Source organism: Fringilla coelebs (assembly GCF_963513975.1).
Source record: "Fringilla coelebs genome assembly, chromosome: 2".
NCBI lineage: Eukaryota > Metazoa > Chordata > Aves > Passeriformes > Fringillidae > Fringilla > Fringilla coelebs.
Genome location: NC_140029.1, coordinates 24,966,533 through 24,980,776, shown reverse-complemented (window position 1 = coordinate 24,980,776; position 14,244 = coordinate 24,966,533). Strand labels below are relative to the sequence as shown.

The following is a 14,244-nucleotide window of genomic DNA, read 5'->3' as shown; positions in this document are numbered from 1 at the left end:
ATCTTGGATCAGTACAATATGATATGAAGAATGTTCCGCTCCTTGGCCAACTTTTGGCTTGCCAAAACAAAAGCAAAGAAGTAATTAAGAATAATCTGGTCTCAAACAAGAAATGTGTTCCTTCAAAAAAACTCCAAACCCAACACTAATACAAAATGTGCTCTGAACTACTGAATTAAAATACTTATAACAAATGTGTTTGCTTATAGTATAACTGAATAAGCTACAGTGCAGCTTTACATTCTGAGTAAGGCAAATATATTTGGATCTACAAATATTTTTTTTGCGCAAAATTTTAAAAATACATGATAGGCTTAGTATCATAATGCATAATAAAGGCTTCCAGTGGTAAAATCACTGCACAATAAAACCCAGATGTCCTACCTTAAAAGTTCAAGGAAAAGCAATGCTGAATTTCTGAAACCACTTCAGCTACTTTCAGAGCGAGGTGAAAAAACAAGAAGATCATTTTATTACACAACAGTTTACCTTGTCAGGGTTCTTGTCTCTCAGTATCAACATTTTAACTCTGAAAATTCTGGGAGGCTGGCAGGACTCTGTCTATTCTGCTACCAAATGCAGCATGACATATGATATGCCAGTTAGTAACTCAACAAGTAACTCAACAACTTGAATGTATTATAGTAAGTATTCTTTGAGCATAGTTCTGATCTATAAAGAAGAAAAAGTGAGTAAAGAACCTATATGTGACTTTGCCCAGAGAGCTCAAAAAATATGGTCACATGCAAGAAACTCCTCCTCATCATCACTAACTTCAGGCAGATACAATATTTTGCTTTTGGTGTAACCTGTCTTGTCCTTGCATGAATAACTTGATTCACTTATACAGGATATGACTGTATGCAAAGAATAGACTCTCTAATTTTTTCCACACAGACATAGAACAAATGACTCTTACAGAAATCTTTGAAGAAAGAATGATTAATTAGTAAATTAGAATCAGTATCAGTTTCATAGGCATGGCAGAAAAAAAGAATTTCAAGGAAGAATTTTGAGAGCAACAATAAAAAGACTTACTGATGAGTGGAGCAGACAGCACACAAGAAAGGAGGGACCAAAAATAAGGAATTCAAAGCTATCAACCATGACTACATGTCCATGTGTAAAATACGGGCTGTGAATGTGCTTGTCTGTCTGGCATCGTATGATGTTGATGGCAGAAGTCATGGCTCTTAAAAAAAACATAGATAAATTCCCACTTGGGCAGCCATCCTGCTGCCAGTCCACAATGTGATACAAACTCTGTGACCCTCAGCATCGAAACAGCAGCTGCCACCTCCTTCATTCAGGATTTCTCAGAGTAATTTAAAAGAGCTGCCCCTCCCTGTCAGTTCCATGACTGAACATGGAAAGAGTCCCCAAAATGCTAGGGATTTTTTCTAGGTATCATTATTCTGTCTGATTTTCTTATGGAACACCACTCACACTCAAAGATGAGCCCGCGTGGATATACTTCAAATCAAGCTGTTCTAAATTAGGATTGCAATTTATCTTTTTGGGGAACCTTCTAGGCTATTTCTGAAGCAGCCCACAGGTAGGGAGCCTGGTATTTCCAGGAAGAGGTGGATTCACTTTGGTGGTGGATGTCACTTACTTTGCACCAAGTAAGTAACATGGCAGATGAAATCAATATATCAGATTGAATCCTCCTTCCTAGATCACCTGGGCAGTATGCCTGCCTTATGACATTTTTCACACTGTGACCTAGTGCCTACATTTACAGTAGACACATTAAGCAGGATGGGCCAAGTGATTACTCCACCCTGGCTTCTTTAGCCTGGAAATCCTGTGTTAATGAAAGAAGTCCTCCTGTTTCAACCAGACAAAACTTTCCAGATGGAATAAAACAGGACACATCTGGGAAAACCTGGATGTGAGATAGCCCAGAGCATTGACACATTTAAACTTAGAGCAGTAACTTCGGCCCCCATGTCAGCAACCTAATTTCACAACAAAACCAATAGAAGTAGTACATAGTAGTGTTGGTTTTATTTTCTCTTTTAAAGATTTATTGCTTCTTCCACTTGATGACATCCTCCATGATATATCCCCTTAAAATCTCACAGAAGTGAAGAGAATTATATCTCATGCACTACTTCAACTGTTTTCTTTCTATACATGCATATTTGGTCTCCTGTTATAATGACAGTTGTGATCTGTTACTTGCTGTTATTTTTGCAGATGTTATTCAAACTTATTCTCTCTCAATTTTCTTACTTTGATCTGACAGTTATTTCTTTCTTTGCTGGGATTCTATTGCTCTTGCCTGAATATAACTTGGGAAAAAAGTAACTTTTGTTAGAGGCAGTTAAAAAATATACTAAGAGGGCACAAATAAAGGAATCAAATGTTACAAAACTACTTAGGGAAAAGTGTTCTTTTTGGAAAAAAAAGGAAAAAAAATCAGCATTAGCAGAAGATACATTGTCTCTGAAAAGAAAAAAACCCCAAAAACCCAAGAACTATATTTTTGATGTAATGCAGGGACAGAAAGGGAGAAGAAAATCTGTAAACTTAGTTGAACTTCAAGTACTTAATACTACTTAATTTTATTTAAGCCATGTGAATTATTAAATCTACAATTCAGAGTAGTTCCAAAGTTATTTGAGGCCTCTAACATCACTATCCAATGTACGCCAAAGAGCACTAAAGATAACTGCGCCTGATCCACTCCTTTTGGCTGTCTGTCCTGGCACTTCCATTCAGGGACTTCTCTTCCTTAGTTCTTCAAGCTTGCAACCAGCATCCTCTTCTCTTGCCATTTTTTTCTCTCCCAGTTCTCTGATATTCTAAACATCCTCCTTATTTGAGGCCTCTAACATCACTATCAAATGTACGCCAAAGAGCACTAAAGATAACTGCGCCTGATCCACTCCTTTTGGCTGTCTGTCCTGGCACTTCCATTCAGGGACTTCTCTTCCTTAGTACTTCAAGCTTGCAACCAGCATCCTCTTCTCTTGCCATTTTTTTCTCTCCCAGTTCTCTGATATTCTAAACATCCTCCTTCTTTTTCCTCCTCTCATGTCTTTTTCTGCTGAGAAACATCCGTCTCCCTAACAGCCAGCAGCAGCCTGCCAGGCAACACATTCAGTCAAACTCTCCGAGTTCCGCTCTTCCTCTCTCCCTCTTTCCTGGCCTTTCCTTCATCTCCCTCCAATTTCTTCCTATGTGCAATTTTTCTCATTCAACACCACTTATATCCAGCAGCTGTAACTCTTTCACATATATATGGCTGTCAAAGCCAGCAGCTCAGCCTGTCTCATTACAGGCAGAACCATGACTTTTAAGACCTGGTCCCACAGACTCTAATAATTCATAGCAGTTTTTTTAATTCAAGCTAATAAAACACTTCTTAACATTATCACATTGATCTGTGTAACAAATAGGAGAAGATTCAGTGTGACAAACAGGATTACAATTTAAAGAATATGACTGCCAGCAACTCTGGCAATTGTTCAGGTGCTGCTGCTTCCCGCTGACACCCACTTTGTCACTTTGCAAACATATTTGACCAGAACAGTCATTGCAAGGAGCAAGCTCAACCCTCCTCCCACCCCCAGCTGCCTGCTTCCAACCCCACGCCAGCCCAGGTTTCTACGAATACAAGTGATGATCTGACCCAGGATAAAGTTAGCTCTCACCCCTCTTCTTTTCTGGCATAAGTGATTAGTACAAACAAGGAATTTTCCAAATCAGCTCACCACACAACTACAGAAAGACCTCTACTGACCAAGGGAAAGAAGCAGCATATGAGTGGAAAATGGGATAAATATTGTGGTGGCAGTGCAGCTCAATTTTCATGGAAACATGACCAGACTTCCCCATTCACATTCACTGGAAGTGTTTCATCTCCTATACAGCCGCCACCTTAGGAACTACTAAATCTGAGAAACTAAACCTTCAAGCAAGCCAATTCACTTTTTCAGGATTCTCTGGAAAAACCAGCATGTGGAGATTCAAGCAGCCATGATCAGACTGCATGCATTAACCGAGATCTCTTGAACACCTCTTCAGTATACCTCTATTTTAACACCACAGCTTGCAGGCTACTGTAAGAACATGAAGGAGAATGAATTAGTCCGTGGTATAGCTAAAACTCAGGTATCATGATATGCACACTACAACACAACTTCATATAAGAAGAGCCATAATGCCACTGGTTTATGTCAACTGATCCCAGTGATATCATTACTGGGCATAAAACATTTGCAGTTATCACCAGCCTGCTCTGGTTTCAGTAGCACATGGTAATTTTATCATCCATTCAGCACTATGCAGCAGAACAATGTTTGTATCTAAATGAGGCAAAGCACATGACACTTAAGGTTCTAGCTCCTGTCCCTTCCCACAGGGCTGTGGGTCCCCAGACAGACAGGTCTTGCTCAGGCATGACGTGGAGAGATCAACCATCCACACAGGCTGATGGGCAAGCGCTACATGCCAACTGCAGCTGGAGCACAGGATTATCGTGTGTCACAGCACCTGCTGCAAAAGCCCTAGTATTCCCCAGACCTTAACACAGTATTCCCCAGACCTTAACACAGTATTCCCCAGACCTTAACACAGTATTTCCCAGTCCTTAACACAGTATTTCCCAGTCCTTAACACAGTATTTCCCATTCCCTAACTATATGGAGTGGAAAGTCATAAAGTTGCAGACAGTAGGATTAAAATATAAGAAGGATAGCTTTTGAAAAAATGTAATCAAGGTCCCCCAGTACATGACCACAGAGCCTTACCCACACTTGTGGGTCAGCTTGTGGCTGATCCACACTTGTGGGTCAGCTATTGGTCAGCTTGTGGCTGGCCAATAAATGCAGCCACAAGCCAAGCCTACCAACCTCAGTATCCTATATTCAGGCCTGATCCAAAATCTATTCCCATTAATGACAATCTTTCCATTAAACTCACCAAGCTTTGTAACTGGCAAATGTTGCACTCTCCTATGCATTATCTCTCACAGCTTTCACATCCTAGTGACAATGATGCAAGAGTTTAGTACCTTCTGCTTACATCAACAACTCAGGCAGATAGCTGCAGCCACCTACATGGCACATAACACCCATTTTTGGATTTAACCATTTAATTTAAACAACAATTTGTTTATAAACTCTGACTTGTAGAAATAAGCTTCACAGGTGAGGTTTGTATGTAAATGAAGACATTACACCTGCAGGTTAACTTTTTTTTTTTAACCAAAGTAATCATTGCTATCTGCAGCACTGCATTTTTTGTGTGTTTCTCACAAAAATAAAGAAATTGTTGGGTTTGTTTCACTATTGTTTTAACAAATTACCCAAACAGAGAAATTAACAGTGGAATACTTCAAACAACCTGACACTTGAAGCATTATGCTGCTCTGCTGAACATCATTTTATTGAAGGCAGCAATCTGTAAGGCTTGCTAAGATGATCTGTTAGTTGTTTCTTTTAATAGAAAGATAGATAAGCCATCTGGCAAGGAAAACGCAGTTCCTCACTTATTGGTACCAAGGAAACTGCTTTTTTCTCCTCTCCTCAGTAAAAGTCAGAAGATGTTTTACTTACAGCGTCCACTTTGACGGCTGACAGCACAACTTCCATCAGGATCAACAAAAGCCCCGTATCCCTGCAGGGAAAGGTGAATAAGGACGACATTGTTTTAAGCTAGTGCAAAACAAGCACGTGATAACGCTCTGAAGTTAAAGGTGACAATACGACTTTAAAAAAGTTATTTCCAAAAGCCTATCGAGCGGAATTACTTACTGACAAAGGAAAATACGTGCACTGGGAAGCTGCGAGATGTCCATTTTCGCTGCTGCCCCGGCCGGGGGCTCGGCTCAGGGCTCCCTCCCTCCGGACGGCCACCCCTGCAAGGCAGAGAAGAGCCCGCTCGCAACGCCGCTCCCCCCGCCGGAGGTCTCCGGGCTCGGCGACACCGCTGCCGGGGCAGGGAGCGGCCCCTCCGGCCGGGCCGGGCCGGGCCGGGCTGCGATCCGGGGGGAGACAGGGCTGTCGCGCCGTGCACGGACCCGCGTCCTCCCGCCGCGCAGCCACCCGCGGGGCGCGACCCCCACGGGCCGAGCGGAGCCGGCGCCCCCGGCCCTGCCCCGGCCCTTCCGCCGCCCGCCCCGCGCCCGCTCCGCACCGCTGCGCTGCCGTACCGTACCGTGCCGTCCCGGGCGGCCGCGGCCGTGTGCGGCGGGGAAGCGGCGCGCCTCCCACCTCCGCCCGCGCCCCCCGCGGCCCACCACACACCCGCGGCGGGGACCAGGAGGCGGAAGAACTGCGGCCAGCGAGGAACGGGAGCGGGCGAGGTTGAGCCCTCCCAGGGTCCCCGCCCGGAGGGGAGGAGAGGGGGGGCTGCCACCGCCCATCGTGTACGACGAGTCGAGTCCTTCGCCCCCGAGGCATTGCAGGCGCCGCGGCCGCGACGGAGGGAAGAGACGCGCATGTGGGGCCGGCCCCGCGGAGCCCCACTCTGAGTCGCCGGCGCCCCGCCGCCCAGGGACCGACGGCGCGGTGCGGTGCGCGGCAGCATGCGGCTCTGGCTGGGCTTCGGGCTGCTGCTGAGCGCCGAGCTCAGCGCCGTGTCCGCCGCGGTGAGTACGCGGGGGCGGCTCCTTCGGGCTGCGCGATCGGGCGCACACGCGGGACCCTCTCACGGAGAGCCGCGGGAGCGGTGCGGGACGGGACGGGAGCCGGCGCGGCGCCTCGGCTCTCCGGGCGCCGGGGCAGCCAGGTGGGCTTCGCGCGGATGCCCGGCTGCCCCGGCGCTGCTGTGCGGGGCTGTGCCTGCCCGCGGGCGCGGAGCGGAGCGGGGCGGGCGGCACCGCGCGGGGATGGCCGCGGGGGTCCGGCGGGGACGGGCCCCGCAGCGCTCTCCCACGGCCCGGCACGGAGCGCCGCTGACTGGGGAGGGAATGGAAAGCACGCAACCACCCGGGACTGAAAAGTACCGAGCTGTGTTTTCACTGCGAAAAATAATAATAGTTAAAAAAGTAAAAAAGAAACAATATTTATATGAATAATAGTTTAGAGTTGGCTGCTTGGATTCAAAGTGCGGTGCACTCTGCCTTTGACCCCGCGATGGGCGGTAGGCTGGGGACTGCGAAGGATTCTAATGCTAATGGTTTAAGCTGAATTTTGGCATCTTTCCGGATGGAACTAGATTGAGGCATAGACTTTGTAAAATCGAAAGCATGCAAGTAGTCTGAAAGTTTTGCTAAGGGAGCTAATTTTATCACTGTGATAATAGCTATTAGCTGTCCTTAAGTCTAAAGGACTCTCTTCCCTGGCGCTCCTGAAGTATTTGGGCTGTTCTTTTTGCATGTCTAAGTAATGGGCAGCTGACACAATAATTTGTGTTAGCTTATCTTTTTGTGTCTCCTTGCTTCCTTGAATTTGCTTAGGTCGATACTGTATTAATGAAATTCAGGAGTGCAGAAAACTTTTCAGTAGCTGTAGACACATGGCTTTTTGTCATGCTTCCTGCTATAAATGTAAGATCTTGCATTAACATTTCAGCCAACAATGGAGGTATGGGAAAGGGTTATTTTAAGCTTTTCTGCAATTTCAGCTGAAATTAAGTCCTATAATGAATTTTGACACCTCTATGTGACCAGTGGGATGTATTGAATCAACTGAAGTAAGCAATGCACTGAACTTCCGATGTCTTGTCAGTTGCTCCTAGGTTGATAATATCAGGCTTACTGTCATTGCAATAAATCACTCAGTGATGAATCCTCTAAGGTGATTGACCCAGCACTTGTCATTAAGCCATTAAACTCTATTCCCTTAAGGTTGTAATTTATTTTAATTAATTAGAGTATTTTGAAGTAAATTATGTTTGAGTTCTGAATTTGGTGTATCTAGGGAAAAAATACCTATCTGTGAGACACATTGCCACCTTATGCTGTAAAGTGAAGTCATTGGGTGAACCATGACTGTCAATCAAAGACACAAAGCTATGTAGGGATGAGGTGCTTATTAAAAGAAGATACAAATTTTAGTTTTTGTATTAGTTGTACAATTTCAGATCTTCTGTGGCAACTGTGAAGAGGCTCTGTTCTAGAGGAATCTAGCATGTGCTGGATAAATTATTCCATTAAAATCAAGATTTCTTAAATTGCAACCTGAAGCTGTTAATTATATTAAGAAGCTATTCCCATAATTAACCATTCTTTGTGTGTTAAGCTGACTGTGGATTTCCAGTTCCTTGTCAGTGCCACCAGAAAACACAAGTATGCAGTGGAAGTTGAGCTCCTTGCAGTTTTGTTGCCTTAGATACACCTTCAGCTGTACATGGGTGGCATTTCAATCAATTCAGTTCTGCTGCTGTTGTCCCCAGCTCCACACTGTTGTCTGTCACTAGCAGCCACACAAAAGGTGATGGAGATGGCTGTCAGCCTGTGCCACACCGTGTGTGGGTGGTGATGGGGAGGCTGCTCTTGGGAGATTCTTGAGCTGGGCTGATGCCTGTGCATGATTGTGGCATGGTGGTGGGAAGCACTCTACACCTGGGCAGCACCACTTCTGCTTTTGCAGAGCTGGCAGAGCTGACCCAGTGCTCACATTGTCCTCAGATGAACGTGTTCCCACTGTTTACATTTAAAGAGTAGTTGTATTAGCAGAAGATTGTGTGGTAAGGAAGGTTGTAGCAGTACTCTTTGCAATAGGCTGAATGGAGCAACCACTTTTCTGCAGGAAAAAAAATTATGCTGGTTCCTTCCTTCCCTAAAGTAGCTTTTATTGGCTAGTCTTTTGGTTTTTTTTGGTTTTTTTTTTGTTTTTTTTTTTAATGGCAGTTGTACAACCACAGTCTTGTTGATTGTACCATGGCCTTCATCACAAAATTGGTGAGGCTGGTGGGCACCTTGGAGATCATCTAGTCCAACTTCCTGCTCAGAGCAGGGACAGCTCCAACAGGCTGCTTAATGCTGTGTCCCACTGAGTTTTGAATATGTCCAAGGATGGAGACTGCTCAACCCCTCTAGGCAACCTGTGTCAGTACTTAGTCACCCTCACAGTAAATGTTTCTTCCTATGTGCAAAGTGGTTGTTCTAGGCTTGAGACCATCCATGCCTGTGAGCCCAAGCAAGTGTGACAGAAGCAGCTCATGCTGTGTTGGTGGTGGTGATTCTGCAGTCTGTCAGGGCTGACAGAGTGAAAAATTGTTTTTATCTCTGACATATCTGTGATTAAATACATACAAGGAGATTTGGAATGACTGCTCTGACAGAAGCATTTGACGTAGCAAAGCCAGCCCTGAGCCAGCTACTGTCACGATCACGTGCCTCAGTACAGAAAGCAGGAGCTGCTCCGTTGCAGCTCCCTCTGGTTTTAATGGGGCACTATAAGGAGCTTCCAGATGTGACACTGGAAGTTTAAGTGTTCTTTAATTTGATGAATTATAATGAAAATAACATTTATAGCTGATCGGGGCTTTTGTGCCGTTCTGCATTCTTCTCAGGAGATTCGCTTTCAGGTTACAATGAGAGCAGAGTGGAAGAAGGGCAGTAGATTAAGATGTTTCCAGGTCAGGATAAAAAACTGCTCCCATGAGACGGTTACAGGAGAAGCTTGTTTTGATGGATCTCTGCAGGGGCTCTCATTTCTGACACTCTTCAGGCTGCCATTTCCTTTGGAGAAAGTCTGTTTCCTAGCATTAGTACTGCTTGGCTGAGAGTGGGCAGTGCCGTGGGAATGCCTGTTTCATGGTTTGGTACCCTGTCCGTGCTGCTGCAGTGCTGGTCCTTGTGCTGCATGCAGCAGAGCAAGGTCTTCAGCTGCACTCGAGCCCTGGTCTGAGTCACCTTCCACACAAGTGGCTGCCATGTAAGCCCTGGTGGAAGGGAAGAGCTCTCCTGGCCGCCACTGCTCAGCAGCAGGTTTAGCATTCTCTCCAAGTTCCCAACCAATCTCCCTTTTCTGCTTTTAGTCTTGGTGAAAAGGGTGCTGGGACAGAGTGAGAGCAAGCTCTGTGGAGCTGATAGGGAAATGTGTCCCAAAACTGTGATAAAAGCATGCATAAATTTTTCCACAAGGGCAGTGCTGATTCCAGTAGTCCTATTTGAGCTGAGAGTGTGGTGGCAGCTGGGGATGCACTGGTGGGAGGCCAGGAGGTTCCTGCCCCTGGTAAGCCCTGTATAAAGAGTGGTCCTGTCTGTGGCCAGGCAGAGACAGCTCTGCTGTATTATTCTCATGCCTTCCTTGCATCACCTCTCCTGTTTTTACATGATATCTGGGAGTGCATTCTGATGCAATTAGGAGCCAAAAGCAAAATGAATATAATTGCTTCCAATTAATCTGACCAATTTTTCTATTCTCTTTTCTTTAAAAAGTGATTTACTGAGATGGAGATGTACAGGGCACATAAACCTAGAGTAAATTAAAAGAATGACCTGGGCTTTTGGCATGTGTTTGAAGAGAAGTCGTATGACTGAGTCTGAATCACTGGTAGCACTTCACTTGGGTGTGCTTTTACTAATGAAGTAAGGCAGGGTTGGGCAGCTGCCTTCTGCAGCAGTTATGTCTAGGGCTGCCATGTCTTTGATGCTGAGACACCCTGAGGCCATCTGGCACCCTTGTCCCTGAATGTCCTTAAGGACTTGGTAATGCCAAGAGCACGTTTAATAAACCCTAGCAAGTGTTAATTCAGGAGGGAGATATTGTCACTCTGATTCCAAAAATATGGCCAGAAGGGGAGACCCAAATGATTTCTAATGAGTAAAGCTCCTCTCAGTCTAGAAGGCTTCAGAGAAGAACAGGAAATGGCTTTGGTTGCCCTTGCCAGGCAGTGATGGGGTGTGGAAGCATGAAGAAGACAAGTGCAGTGCTCCCTTTTCCTCCTGTCAGAGCAAGATGGCAAGAAGAGGTATAAGATCTGGGGTGGCTGAGGGTGCTCCAGAGAGGGTCATGAGAGCATGGGCAGGAGGGTGGCCTTCCAGCTTGTGGCCAGCACTGCTTGCTGGGAAAGTGGAGGAGTTGTGGGCATGGGTTCACCTGTCCCAGCAGTAGGGAGTTATTACTCAATATGTATGCACAGAAAAATGCATGGGCACTTTGTGGACGAGGCTCCAGGCCCGGTGACTTCTTGCTCCCAAAGGAATGTCTTTATACCTGTTGTCCTTTCTGCCAACTTCTCCTCTCCCTCTGGCCACTTCTTCTACAGCATCATGGCTGGAGGAGGGAGAGAAGGGCAGGATATTTTGGAAGCATGCACCTGCCTGCTGCCAGCCGTGTTGGTGAGCGCAGTCTCTGAACCTGCTGAGTGTCAGCACATGCAAGTGTGTTCGTGGACTGTCATCCCAAGCTGCACAAGTTTTGCTTCTGAGTGCTTGTATCAAATGCCTGCAGGACTACTGCAATGTTTCATTGCAACTTGTCTGCTTGGTGTTTATAATCCTGGATGTCGCTAGCTTGTATAATGCCTGAGGTTATGCTGGATGTATTTTCTGTCAGTTGCCCTGATTATGTAGAGCAATGTAGCACAGCTGCTGCAGGCAGCTTAGACTATTGTTCTAAAATGTCAGAAACCTTCTTTAGGGATAGGCTTAGGAATATTGTTCTTTTTATAGAACTAGACTAAACAAAGGAAGATTCAACAACCTCTACGCAAGAATAAATTGACTTACTTCATCAGTGTTTGAAAGTTACATAGTACACCCTTCCCAGAATTTCCACTGACTTTCCCATCATAAACACTTAACACCTTAACACCTTGCAAAATTTGATCAAAGAGAAGAATTTGGGCATGGGCTATGACCGGAATGGAAGAGCAACCTGTGGCTTTAGTGAGTAGTTGAAGGTGTGAAGTACTGCTGCAATGTAAAGATGTGTGTGGGAAGATAAACTTTTGATTTCTCTGGATTGTGACTGGCTGGTATTATTCATGGTGATTTAATACATCAGAAAAGTATGTGGCATTAACCCTTCAAGAGTCTTTATATAGCAGTGTCTTGGACAATGTGTCAGTAAAATATAGCACAAGTTAAAACATTATCAATATGTAATTACTGCCATTGTGCTGGTGTAATCTGAGGTGAGTTACACTAAAGAAATAGGCAAGTGTATTGTTCATAAAGAGTATATCTAGTGCAAAAACTAGTCCTTTTTTGCCCTTTGGCACGTACAAACAGTTATAGGATGAAAAACTGACTGTTTAATCTTCCTTTATCTCTGACATATCCTCTTGCAGAAGGAGGAGCTTGAATAAACTTTCTAAATTGAAAAAGTACAGTGTAGATGTTCAAAAGCACTTCAGCTTCCAGTCCCTTGTACTTCTGCTATACTCTGTTCAGCTCACTTTGTACCACTTTGGCATCTCAAAATTCTCAAATATGTATTTTTTAGGAAACCTCTTAACATGGTGTGCTTTCATTACATTTCCAACATAGGCAAAAAAACACTGTAAGCCTGAATATTAGCTCTTCTTAACTTAGACGTTTGTGTGGTGCTGGTAGGAACTACCCCTTTCCACCTCTGATGTGCCAAGTCATCAAGCCTCTGAAAACCTGTAATTATGGGTTCCAGTGAGAACTGTAGTCCTGCTTTTATACTTTTACACCTGTGCTGGGGTGTTCCAGCACAGTGACATCAGTGAGGTGCAAGGTGCTGAGGCCTGGGTGCAGGCAGCAGGTGCTGTGGGACCCAGCAGCTTGGGAATCTGCTTGGGTGGAGATGAGTCAGCCTCATAGCAGCAAAATACTTCCTTTTTTTGGCTTGGCTTGCTTTACAGCCCCATGATTTAAAGGACATGTCAGAAAATGAAATGAGGGAAGCCAGAGAAGAGCTGGAAAAGGATGGGTTTCCTTTTTCTTGATTTTTTTTTTTTTAATGCTACCTTCATATCTAAAGTATGCTGTTCTCACACATGTTCTGAAATAAATGGCATAAAGTTTGCCATGAATGCACCAACTTAATTTATAAAATGTGTAATTGTGTCTTTAGGAAAGTTATTCAGTTACTTTTATGGAATTTCTTGTAAGGTAGAGGGTTTCTTTGTGTAGATTCAAGAGAATCACTAATCATACTGTGTTCCCCTCCTTTCCTATGCTTTTTTCCTCTCTGTATGCATCCGCTGCCTTCACCTTTACTGCTGCTGGCAGACAGCCTCTTTCTCGCAGGGTCTGAGGAAGGGTGTGCTTCTTCAACAGAACAATGTGAAGGACAAAATACAAAGTGCTGTCAAGTATGTGGAGTAAACAAATTGCAAAGTAATAATTAAGTTTCTTTCATCTTTTTGTGGCTTTCATCTGCTTGTAGCAGTGACAGACCACATTTTGACATGCAGATTTTTAAGATGGCTGAGAGGGAGCCGTCAGAATAAATTATCAGAGTTATAAAATAAGTCCAATAGTTAATTTAATGTGCTAAGATTGGTAGGAAAACCAAGAATATTTTATTTAAAAATCAAATGAGTTGTCATTTGCATTCAGAAGAGATGTAGTTTTTTATAGAAGACTGACACGTGGCACAAACTATCCATTATCTTGTCTGTAGATAACATATGCCTTATTAAAGAACATTTCAAATGCTACAACTGGGAACAGAAAGTTTTTAGGTAAAGTCTGTCACCCCCGTGGAGATCCCTGCCCAACTGTTGAAGTGGGAGTGGAAGAGATGTGCTGACTAGCTCCAGTTTGCAAACTCTGTTCTTCATCTCTGCATTGAGATAAAATGAAAGCCACAAATCAGGTTTAGATGTTAAACTTTCTTGAAAGGTGCCAGAAGTCTGGTGGTGTTGCCTAACATTGCTAGAAAAAAAATTATTTGAGGCAAGTAACATTCACCTCCTCTACTGCCTTTAAACACCAGGGTCCAGCCTTCTCTCTGCCCATGTGTGTCTCAGCTGCTGTGGGATTTACAATCTCTCTGGCTACATGGGAGGTCTGAGGGTTCAACCTTTCTTCTAGTCAAGATGCCCTCTCAGTATGTCTTCTGTGCATGTGGATGTTGTCTTAACACTGGGGAATAAATATGGTAAAGCATTTCTAAGTGGTTTAGTGGGAGAAAGAGTTCAGATTCATCATAGTCAATGATCAAAATGCCATTTTTACGTGAGGATCCTTCCTATAGATAATTCACATTGGAAATTCATAATGAAGTATGTAATCTTTCATGCAAATAATCACTAACTTAGTGGAAAATAAATAGTTTAATTAGTTTGTTCTCTTTGAGTACATGATTTATGGGGTTCTTAGTTTAGTATACAGAAATCAGAATGAGAAAGGTTCTTCCTTTT

At 44.3% G+C, this 14,244-nt stretch overlaps 2 protein-coding genes across 6 annotated transcripts in view; one reads left to right on the top strand and one right to left on the bottom strand.

The window, feature by feature from the left end:
• The window catches only part of COL4A2 (collagen type IV alpha 2 chain), a 139,822-nt gene extending 133,460 nt beyond the window's left edge, over positions 1-6,362 (bottom strand). Inside the window, exons 1-3 of one of the 4 annotated variants that reach the window (XM_084223454.1) lie at positions 6,258-6,362; positions 5,766-5,869; positions 5,568-5,628 (exon numbers count right to left, since the gene is read on the bottom strand). In XM_084223454.1, the coding sequence (XP_084079580.1) occupies positions 5,568-5,628; positions 5,766-5,809 (105 nt within the window). In that variant the 5' untranslated portion in view covers positions 5,810-5,869; positions 6,258-6,362. Of the gene's footprint in view, positions 1-5,567; positions 5,629-5,765; positions 5,870-6,147 lie in introns of all 4 variants that reach the window. The other 3 variants (XM_084223452.1, XM_084223453.1, XM_084223455.1) reach the window with 3 other exon arrangements.
• A 99-nt stretch (positions 6,363-6,461) lies between these two features.
• Positions 6,462-14,244, top strand: part of COL4A1 (collagen type IV alpha 1 chain) — a 121,043-nt gene continuing 113,260 nt past the window's right edge. For both annotated transcript variants that reach the window (XM_084223487.1, XM_084223486.1), the window contains exon 1: positions 6,462-6,601. In XM_084223487.1, coding sequence (XP_084079613.1) covers positions 6,539-6,601 — 63 coding nt within the window. In that variant the 5' untranslated portion in view covers positions 6,462-6,538. The remainder of the gene's footprint in view (positions 6,602-14,244) is intronic.